Source organism: Lactuca virosa, chromosome 4 (assembly GCF_052849685.1).
Source record: "Lactuca virosa cultivar CGN04683 chromosome 4, Lactuca_virosa_CGN04683_v6, whole genome shotgun sequence".
Lineage (NCBI taxonomy): Eukaryota > Viridiplantae > Streptophyta > Magnoliopsida > Asterales > Asteraceae > Lactuca > Lactuca virosa.
In genome coordinates, this window is record NC_136429.1 from 105664459 (window position 1) to 105676051 (window position 11593).

At 35.8% G+C, this 11593-nt stretch overlaps 1 protein-coding gene and 1 long non-coding RNA gene across 2 annotated transcripts; one reads left to right on the top strand and one right to left on the bottom strand.

The window, feature by feature from the left end:
* Positions 1–1933: 1933 nt before the first annotated feature.
* LOC145106964 (epoxide hydrolase 2-like) lies at positions 1934–3785 on the bottom strand. The gene is made up of 4 exons (XM_079043876.1): positions 3483–3785; positions 2881–3048; positions 2536–2771; positions 1934–2372 (listed from the first exon to the last, which is right to left on the bottom strand). The coding sequence occupies exons 1-4, from the start codon at positions 3768–3770 to the stop codon at positions 2123–2125; spliced, it is 942 nt and encodes a 313-aa protein (XP_078900002.1). The 5' UTR covers positions 3771–3785; the 3' UTR covers positions 1934–2122.
* Positions 2117–3909, top strand: LOC145106965 (uncharacterized). Its single transcript, XR_013707671.1, has 2 exons — positions 2117–2223; positions 2542–3909. It is a non-coding gene; the product is annotated as an uncharacterized LOC145106965 (long non-coding RNA).
* The last annotated feature ends 7684 nt before the right edge of the window (positions 3910–11593 follow it).

Sequence of the window (11593 nt, forward strand, 5' to 3'; positions counted from 1 at the left end):
TTAATAATATAACCAAATTATATATATTTATACTTTTATTTAATTTGAGTTATCACACCCCAATAAGCTCATTTCTTCATTCCATTTCTGCAGAGTTCGTCTTTTGAAGAAGTACACCAAGCCGCCATCAAAGCATATTCCTCCTCCGGTGTCTACCATTGTGGAACGTCTGCATTTTCTGTTTCAACCACTATCGATTTTCCTTTCCCTTTCCCTCTCCTACTACCTCCCGCTTCCACTTCAACCGATGGTTGTGTTGTAGGTGGTGGTTGGTTGGTTGTTTGTTGCATCGAAGCAAAAGTAGGGAAATGGTTTTGTTCTAAATTTGGGTTTTGACCAAATAGATTTTGTTGAAGGTAAGGTGAGTTGGAAAATTGCAGTGGTGGTGAAGCGAGATTGAAAGCGACGCCTTGGTATGAGATTTGTGGTGATCCTTGAGACGATAAAAGGTTGAAAGAATTTTCATAACCCGCAAATCCGAGAGGCGAGGTTGTGTTTGGTTGTGTGTTTGGGTTTGATGATGGAGGGGGACTGTTTGGGTTTTGATCCATTTTTTGATTAAGAAAGTGTATAAAATATAGAGAGAATGATAGAAAGATGTAAAAGTTGAATTAAAATGAGTACATATCTAAAGTTAAAAAGGTATTTTTTTTTTAAATTTTGAATATTGACCGTTTGCAACGGTCATTACCCCCAACATATATTTTTTTGCCGTTTCAATACGTCGTAACGGTCACGAGAATTGGCTTAACCAGATGCAACGAGTAGGGGGAGGGTGTTCCCCCGTTAGCGTTAAAGCCGTCTACCTCAGCCACAACGAGTCTCAACGAGACCCATACTGCATCGTCTAAGGATGTTTATGGGATGTCTACATAACAACATCCTACCTTAGCAAAAAAAAAAAAAATGAGGTTTTAAGTTTAGCTCTTTTAACTTTTATTTTTTCAAAATTTTAAAAGTGTTAGTTGAAAAATAGCTATGTACTTTCATCGATTTGTGTGAGTGATATTAATGGGAGTATTATTCATTCATATTCCAATTTATTTAATAATTTCAATTTTTGTTTCATTGAAAAAGTTAAATGCAAGTTATGTATGTAATTTATATCTCACGTAATGTCAATAAAAAGCATGATCCGTCTTTTTAGGGTGGGATTAAAGAATTTTCAATTTTTGTTTCATTATTATTTTGAAAAATAAGCTTTTTCAAGGCTATTTTTATGTTATTATAAGGTATATGATTTATGTTTTTTTTATACTGTTATTCATTAAATAAATAAATCAACATATGTTTTGACATACAATTTATACAACTTAAAACAATAAATAAGATCATCAAAAGTTGTAACATTTTTTTTCGTACTATTTGTTATTTTTTATATATAGAAATCAACTAATTATTAATATATAATTTACACTTCCGCCGTTCCAAAAAAAAATATATATAATTTACATAATTTAAAACGATTTATTAAATGTTGTACTATTTATTTTTTTACACTATTTATTATTTGCTTTATGTAGAAATCAACCCACGTTTGATATACAATTTACATAAATTAAAACGATCTATAAAATCATCAATTAATAGTACACATTATTAATGATTTAAAACTATAATAATTAATAAAACCAATTGGTTAACGATATGTTTGCTTTGCTATTAAAATTGGTTTTCATTTATAAATATTAAATCACAATTTATAGAATTAGGAGTAAGATTATAGAATGTATGTGTGTGTGTGTGTTTGTTTGTCGTTAAAAAACTATATAACTATATTTTTGCGCAACGTGCGAGCATCCGCCTAACATAGATATATACCGAAGACATTAAAAGTTATTTAGCAACATAAACATGTAAGCAAGATTCGGAGGTGGACACACCGGAAACCAATGTTTTTTCCAAACTTAAGGAAAAATAACAAAAAAAAAAAAACCCCAAAATATAAATATACATACGAATTAATGGAAATTACAAACCTTAATTTATTAAATAAAAACAACAACATTATATCACTAATAGCTAAACAAACACTCGCAAATCAAAAACATTGTGGGATAAAGTAAATTAAAAAGAGTAATCGGCACACCACACTAGAGAAGAATGAGAGGTTATTAGGAAATCATTGGCCAAGGAAAGCCAAGATCAACTGATTCACCTGATTAGGGAATTGCTCCTGAACGAAATGTGATCCATTGGGCACGTATGTAACCTCTAAATTAGGTACGTATTTTTTCATCTCATCTCCATTTATTACATCTTCAACACCAGGGAATTTGAATAAATAATCCTTTTCACCCATAATCAGTAATGCTCGACCTTCTACTTTTGGATCCTCTATGTTAAACTCATACCTTTCGTCTAGTAACGACCTATACAAGATTTAAAGTGAGGGTTAATTAGGCCCATCTATTATTCAGTATAAGACAATATGGTTTACTATGGTTAGATCTAATTTAATCTAGTCATGTTTTGTCAATTCTGATCTATTCCAAATAGTCTAGTGGTCAATAATTGGGATCTGAAATGAGTTACCTGTAGGGAACTTTGAGAGCAGTTTGAAATCCAGATTTTTCATATAAATTGCCATACGCGACAAGATCCTCCTCCGTGAACCAGGAGGGCAAAGGCGTATCTGGCTCCACAAGATCCATGATCTCCTGGTTTTCACTGGCTATTGGGATTTCACTTGCAGAGAACAATATGTAGATGTTTTTCACCACTGTTTTAGCATCAAAACGGCTGAAATCAGCTTCGGCTCTTCCAGGATTCTGTAAGTAGTAACATTCAAAGCGTATGAGTCAAGAACATTTTCTTCCATGGAGAATCCCAAGATGGTATTGAATTGATGAAATTAAGTTTGGGATAAGAACGTGGTACCCGAAATCTCGAGATGTAGAAACCCTCGGGAAGGGTTTCATGACTAACGAGAGGACCTGGGGGGATAAATGGCACACCAAGTGTTACAACTCCTAAAACCCTTTCACCACGTAGAAGCGCAAATGCGTAAGCCACAAACGCTCCAAAATCTTTGCCGATTACGAACACCTATGAGGTAGAATCAGATCAAAAATCGGCAACAAAATATTTATGGATTTTGTTAGGTTTCATGTTCTTTAATTGAAGACATCAGATGAACTCAATAATTTTTCCCAAATGCTCACTCAAACGCAGAAAAACAAAAACTATGTTCATTATATCACAATCATTCATATCAGTCATATAACTTGGTTTAACTTTAATTGGATCAACCAAAACTGAGATGATCATTATGGCAGATTGGCAGTTCATTGGATTTCAAAGAAAAATGATGATTATTAAAGTTTAGTATGAGATAACAGATGTTTTACTCGATTATGAAGTCGAAGAAAGTGCAAAAACATCGTACCACACTAGCGAAGTTCTTAAAACTCAAAATTAGGATTGATTTGCCAGTTAAAAAGTCGATTACGAATTACGAGAGGGAGTAATTGATGTATCACCTTGTTAATGTTGAAAGAATCGAGAATCGCGAGGGTATCGTAAAGCATGTCGGAAAAGGAGGTTTTCTCCGGTTCAACGCCATGATCTGATAGCCCGTAACCTCTGAAATCAGGTGCAATGGCTCTGAAACCAGCATTGGCAACGCCAATCATCTGGTGGCGCCAGGCGTACCATATCTCCGGGAAGCCATGCAAGAAAACCACTGCCGGCGACGACTCTTTTCCGATCTCGGCTACGTGAAGCTTGATCCCGTTCACTTCCACGAACTTGTGCTCTATTTGGTCCATTTTTTAGCGCAAGAGGGAAAGTTTTGTTTTGTTAAATTGAATTGAAATGGCGCGATTATATAGGCTAATTATGAGATAATTAGAATCTTTTAATCTGTAAAAATAGAATATAGTTAAAGATTTAGTGTTTGTTTGTTTAGTGTTTGTTTGTTTGTGCTTTAGCCTTTAATTGTTGATGATTAAATAATTATATGATTATTTAGCCTAACAGAAATTATTATCAAAGTAATAAATATTTTTTTATTATATATTCTTAAAGTTTTTAAATTTCAAATTAATTTATTTTTTTTAACTATAATAATAATAAAAGTATCTATTAATTGTTAGATTAGGTGTCTAAGCTCATAACTATAATTGATATAAACTTAAATTGATGGTAGCACGGTCCTTTTGGGTTGTCCTAGACCTAACAATTGAATATGATAGCTTAGAGAGAGAGAGAGAGAGAGAGAGAGAGAGAGAGAGAGAGAGAGAATGATTTATTAATTTTATGATTAATAAATTAATTGGAAATTAAAATAAATAATTTGTTAATATATTATGAGAATAATACATTAATGAGAAATAATATTATATAATTATTAATTAATCATAAATTAATTGGATTAATTTTGGGATTAATTGGATTAATTAAAAGTAGGAGGACTAAAGGTGACAATGTTCAATAGTTGAACATTGAGAAATTCTAGAACCTCCCGTAAAGAGGGGGAACGAAATCTAGAATGTTTCTAGGGTTTCCTTGGGCTTTAAGGGTGTCTTGGATGCCTTAGGGAAGAAGTTAAGATATTAGAGTTATCTTGGAGATATCTGTCTTATCCAATACATTCCTAACATCTATATAAACCCCTATTTGGGTTTAATTTCATCTATGCCTTATTCCTTAGAGGAAATTCTGATTTTTGCTTTTATTCTCCCCTCTCTCTTCAAGTCCCTTGGTTGCTAGGGTTTTGGTGTGAACCATTAGAGGCGCGACACTTGTGGCGCTTGCTACCAAAGGTTTTCAAGTAAGGATTCAAGATTTTTTACAATAACAATCTTAAATGTATGTTTCTTCTAACCCTATTTGTATTTTTGATTATATGCTAGTGTTCTAGGGTCTCTATTTTTGTTGTTTAAGTTGTATGTTCAATTAGAGAAAACATAGATCAATTTTAAGGTTGCATGCATACATATAATTTATATGTTTTGCATAATTCCCATCAATGATATCAGAACATAGGTTTAGTTTTTTTTATTGAATTGATACAATCGTTGAACTTGAACAAGGAGAAGCAAACATAATCGTCATTCTGTTTCGCCAATACGGCGTGGTGTTCTTCCACCACGACGTGTTCGTCCATACACGGCATGGTGATTGTTTACCACAGCGTGTTGGACAGTCAGATCCACAAAATTCGGATTTTCTGCTTTTCTCATGATTTGATTAGGATAATTAATTACCTTGAATAATGTTTTAAATAAGTTAAATTGAATAATTATCTAAGTAATTAGATATCCTTATCTTAAATTCATGATTGGTTTACTTTTAAATTAAAATTAATTTCTTAATTTTCGAAATTTAAAAATAAACCCTAGTATTTTGAAAAGTTTAAAATACATCCTTACGGATCTTATTATTAATTTAATTAAGTGATTAATTAAAACATAATCAATAAATCCATAAAATGGTTTAAATTTAATTAAATTAAAAGTTTAATTTATTAAATGATTAAACCCTTGCTATTTTAAAAATATTTTAAAATACACCTTATACTTTGTATATAATTAAAAGTTTAAGATATATATATATATATATATATATATATATATATATATATATATATATATATATATATATATATCATATATCTTTATCTTATACTATATATAAAGCATATTAGTCATATCTTGAATTTTAAGAGGTACAAGATACAAAACTTTTTGTACAAATCAATTATGCATAACAAAACCATTAATACTTATCAAAATTTTGAAGACTTGAATTAAGGAGCAAAATAACAATTTTAAAATATTAAATTCATCAATATAAGTTAATTTACATTTCTTAAACTAGATACAGATAATAATTAATTTACATCAAATGTATAAACTGTTGGAACCTGAAAGTGAACCTCTAGCAATCCTAAGTCCAAGTAATAATTCCGGAGTCAGCATCAGTTCCGAAATGAAGAGTAGTCCGGAAGCTGTCTGGACCTGGAGAGAAGATGTTTAGGAAGTTCAGGAGTGAAGACATTCCGGAATGGACATTATGTCCGAAATGTGTGGTGATCCGGAGAAGCTGTTTTGTCTCTTTATGTATTAATTACTTTTGTCTCGTTGCATGATTAGATATTTCATAGGACTTAGTATGTTTGTTAACTTGGACAATCAGAATGTAAGAATTATTCCTTTTATCCGGTCCTATGTATGTTTAGTGGTTTTTACCATGTTTCACTTACTCTTATTTAAAGGAGCTTTCAATGCAATGTTATGAGACGGATCATTCACTCGCTTTTGGCATTTACTAAGTTATTTCAACTCTCTTTCAAACATTCTTCTTGTTCTTCATTTATTAGCTTTACCTTGATCATTTATTCTCATTCCCATTTATTACTTGATCATTTTTTGAATATATATTAACTTAGACTTGACTGGTCTATCCAGGCTTGACTAGAACATTTATTAACAAGCAAACATTGATCTTAAGCATTCACTCAAGGTTTGAGTTTTCAAACCTTGTCCCTGCGCATCCGATCTATTTTGTTCTCTCAATTGGTATTAGAGCTTGAGTGGTTGTCCTTTGAATCTATAAGATCAGATTATAGTTGGTTTGAAATTACCTTGGTATTTCAATGATTTCTGTGTTAAGGATAAAAGTTCTTCTATATACCACTTTATCTTGAAGATATCTTAACTTCAATGGCTGCTTCTAATCCTCAGCAAATGATTTCAATGCAAATGGCAAATAGGGTGGGTGGCCCTACACGTGCCCCATTACTAGTTGTGGAAGAATATGATCACTGGAAAGTTAGTTAGGGAAGATTTTTACTGGCCAAAGAAAAAGGTGAAGAAATCTGGAGATCCGTCAAAGAATTCCTCATGTTCATGTAAGAACAGTTGTGAGAGATGCTGCTGCTCAGCTTATGGGTCAAGATGAAGCTCGTCCAGCTCCTCTAACTGCAGATGATATCGAGAAGCTGCATGCTGATCAAGTTGCTTTCTCAGAAATGGTGTTTAGTGTTCATCCTTCACTCTTCGAGCACATCAAGTTGTGCAAATCAGCCAAAGAGATTTGGGACACTCTTCAGGACCTGATTGAAGGTTCGGAAAATATGAAAGACAAGCGCCTCACCTCAGTTGTCAACGACTTCGATACCTTCACTACCACTCCTGGTGAATCAGTGGCCTCAGCCTCCAATTGTTACTGAATCGTGGTCAACAACATGACTGGTCATGGGATTGTCCGAAGTCCTCTGGAGTACAATCTCAAATTCATAAACAGTCTCAGCAAAGGATGGAGAAATGTGAAATTTTGTCTCCAAAGTAATGGTTCTTTGAAAAAGTTAAAGCTCTATCAACTTTTTGATGAACTTCAAGGACACGAGTCTAATGTTGCTCAAACCATAAGGGAACTCTCCGGAGGCCCTCTTGCCCTTGTCAGTTCTTTCGAACCAACCATTCCAAACTTGTCTACTTCGGATCCTTTCAAACCCATTGTTCCATCTGTTCAAACCTCCGCACCCATATTACCCACACAAAACTATCCTGTTGATGATTCCGAAGTCATGGACTCTGAACTCCGTTTCCAACAGGAGTTTGCTCTACTCTCAATGAAATACAAACGTCCTTTCAATCCCTCTTACAAACCATACCAAAACCGATTCCATGCTCCTCACCATAACAATCCTCAACCATACTCAGCTCCGGAACCTAAACCAACTTCGGAAAATCCTCCCGCATACAAACCAAACATCACTAAGCCAAACTCTACTCCGGAACCTTCTCAGAGTTCTAAATCGGACAAACCAAAAATTGTGTGTCATAAGTGTGGGCATGCAAACCATTTTGATAAAGATTGCCTGGATGATGCTCCGCAGAAACCAAAAATCAAGGATTCTGCTTACTACGTCCGAAAAGCTCAAGAGATGGCTGAAAGTGAAAAAGCCTTTGTAACAACGGTTTCAAGAGATGTTGAAGGATATTGGTCATCCGGGGATGATGATGACATGGTAACTGGAAGAAATATGTGTTTGATGGCAAGACAAACTGTTGAATGTGATGAAGGGTATTGGTCATCTGGGTCAGAAGATGAAGATGATGTTGCTGAACCTCACTATTGCTACATGGCCACAAATGATCCACCTAGTCGAAGCATCGTTCAGCAGGTAAAATCCATGATCTCTGATAATAATTTTGATTTGTCTATCTGTGAACCTTATCTAACCCAGATTCAAACAGATATGAACACCATCAATAAAGCATATGAGTCTGCCATAGAAGCGAGTGAGAAGAAGGAGTGTGAATTAAATCATCTTAGGTTACGTTTCGAGGATAAAAAATTGAAAATCGAGTCTTTAGAGCGTGAACTTGTAATGTCAAACGATGAATGTATCATTGTAAAAGACAAATGTGAAATCACCTATTCTGAACCAAATGTCTTGATTTCTGATAACAAACGTCTAAATGCTAAGATAGATGCTTTGCATAATTCTCTAGACATGCTTGAAGCGAACGAACGGATGACTCATAATTTTCGTCATCCATGGTGTAAAGCACCTGGTCTCGGAAGCGAGTTTCCGAAACCAATTGCTCGTCCCTTGAAGGAATTGCAAAATTTGACATTCATGGGAGAGGTTCCGAACATCAAACATTCGGACACCCCTGTTTCTCTCTTGTCACCTCTTCATGAGACCGCAGACCATTTTGAGTCCCTAATTCCTGAGTTCCAACCAATTGTTGTCAAGTGTCCCGATTCCACGCCTTTTCCGCCTCTAATAAACCTGGACCTGAATCGGACCACGAAATTTCATCACATTGTTTCAAATTGCGTAGATTACGTTCCTAGGAATAATCATCCGAACAACTGTGTTGTTGAAGAAATCATTCCGGTGACAACTAAAACTGTTACCTCTGAGTTTGTATGGGCATCCTTAGATGATAAAGTTGAAAATTCAAGCTGTGTCTCCTCTGATTCTTGCGAATCGGATTCCTTAGTCGTCTCAAAAACAAAATTGGTTCCCATTGAGCCTGAGTTTAGTAATCCATCCGTAGGATAAACTTCAAAATCCTCATTTCACCCTAAGAGAAAACCAATGCTGAATAGGAAGGATATTGTAGATCCCAAAGTAGAAGCTCGAAATGCACATAAAAAGGAAGTTAAGACTAGACAAAATTCCAGGTTCCTTGAAAACTCCACAAAGAGTGTATCTCGGAACTCTCATTCATCAACCCATAGTCAAAACTCCTTCACTCCCACTAAGATCCTAAAAAGACCTTCTGAATCTCTTAGTCCTGTAGAACCCAAGAAAGTAGTCATTTCTACTCAGCCTAAATCTCGTGTGAATGCCATGACTGTCCAAAACACTTCTCCTCGGACTGTTTCATCTGTTTTTATTGCTAAATCGGATGAAACAATTTTTAAACCCAATCTTTTAAAAACCAATGTGTCACCAAGCAAATTCACAACTGCAAAGAAAACAAAAATTTCAAAATCTTCTAAGAAAAATCTTGTGTGGAAAGTCAAATCTCTCATTGATGAAACAACAATTCCGGAGGTTACAACTGTTTCCAACGCTCCGGAAGTCAAAGGTCCGAAGAAGACTGTTCGCAACCCTAAAGTCATTGAATATGACTACTGGATAGATGAAAAGACATTAACCTTCTGTCTGTTTTCCAAAGAACTCAAAATGTACCACCAAGAAACACAAAGTTGTTCCTAAGTCACAATCAAAGTCCAAAGCCCGTGCCTATGTACCAAAGTCTAATTCGGAGCCTAAAAACTCCATCACTCACTAATTTTGCAGGCACTTTGTGCTTCAGAGCAAGAAACAATATGGTATATTGATAGTGCTTGCTCACTGCACATGACGGGGCAGAAAGACTTTCTGCGAGATCTAAAGCTTTCTCCAAATGCTAGTTACGTGACATATGTCAACAACTCCAACTCCCAAATTCGTGGTTACGGAATTCTCACCAATGGAAACTTCTCTATCTTAAATGTGGCGTATGTAGCTGATCTGAAACATAATTTGATAAGTGTAGCTCAGCTCACTGATTCAAATCGACGTGTGGAATTTTGCAAAAAGTACAGCTATGTAATGACTGAAGACCGGAAAGAGTATTTAATCAAGTCGCTTCGCAACAAGAACATGTACCCGCTCGACATCAACATGATTATTGGCAAACCGCAACTCTGCCTTCTCACCAAAGCTGTTCCTGGCGTTAGTTGGTTATGGCACCGAAGGCTCGCTCATCTGAACTTTCGGTACATGAATGATCTCGTATCCGGAGAAATGGTGAGAGGTTTAGCTCTTCTTAAATTCGAAAGTGATCATTTGTGTGCTGCTTGTGAGTGTGGTAAGCAATCGAAGAAGGGTCATCCTGTTATCATTGAAAAATCCATTTCGGAACCATTGGAGCTTCTACACATTGATCTTTGTGGACAATCCACTGTAGAAAGTCTTCATCCTACGAAGTACATTCTTGTGATTGTTGATGACTTTACAAGGTTCACTTGGGTCTTCTTCCTAAGACTGAAATCCGAAACAGCCTCAGAGCTCATCAATTTTATCAAAGGAATAGAAGTTCTTATCAAACTCCCAGTTAGGAGAATCCGAAGTGACAATGGATCAGAATTCACTAATTCCACCATTGAGAAATTTCTCACCGAAAAAGGAATTGACCACAACTTCTCAGCTCCTTATACTCCACAACAGAATGGTGTAGTCGAAAGATGCAATAGAACTCTCATTGAAGCTGCTCGATCCATGCTAAACTTCGCAAATCTACCACTCTACCTCTGGGCTGAAGCTGTATCAACTGCCCGCTTCACTCAAAATCAGAGTATTATCAATCGACGCCTCAACATGACACCGTACGAAGCTATGAATGGTCGGAAGCCAACAATCTCATTTCTTCATGTTTTCGGATGCAGATGCTTCATCAAGAACAACCGTGATCAGCTTACCAAGTTTCAACCTAAAGCTGATGAAGCCATCTTCCTTGGGTACTCTTCAAAATCAAAAGCTTACAGAGTTCTTAACCGGAGAACTCGTGTTCTTGAAGAAAGCTTTGATGTTACTTTCGATGACAACTTCGTTCGGAATTTTGGCCCAACCCACATTACAACTCACATTATGGAGTCCGATGCTCCAACGCCAGGATGTCCGAACCTGCAAACAATTCTTGAAGTTGATTTTAAAACTCTCTTTGGACCTTCCGAAACAACCGTTGATTCGGAATCTCGAACAAGGCCAATCATCACTCCTATCTCTCCTTCGGAAGCTCCTGTCTCGCAAAACGTCTCCGGTCCGATCCCAAGCCTCCCTCTATTTGATTCCGAACCGTTTCAACCTTCTCAGGTTGAGGGGGAGAATGCTCATCCCTCTCTTGAATCAAATGTGGATGGCTTCCAAGATGCAGCTGCTGATTTCGACGACTCCAATCCTATCAACATTGATGAAAATGAAATTTTCTTTGAGTTCCCTTCTGATGATGATGTCAACCTCTCCGGTTCAGAAGTTCAGGGGGAGCATCATCCTCATATTCAAACCATTCAGGGGGAGCAGATCAATCTCACTGTTGATATCGAATCGACTGCTGCACAACAACTCCCAAGGTTACAC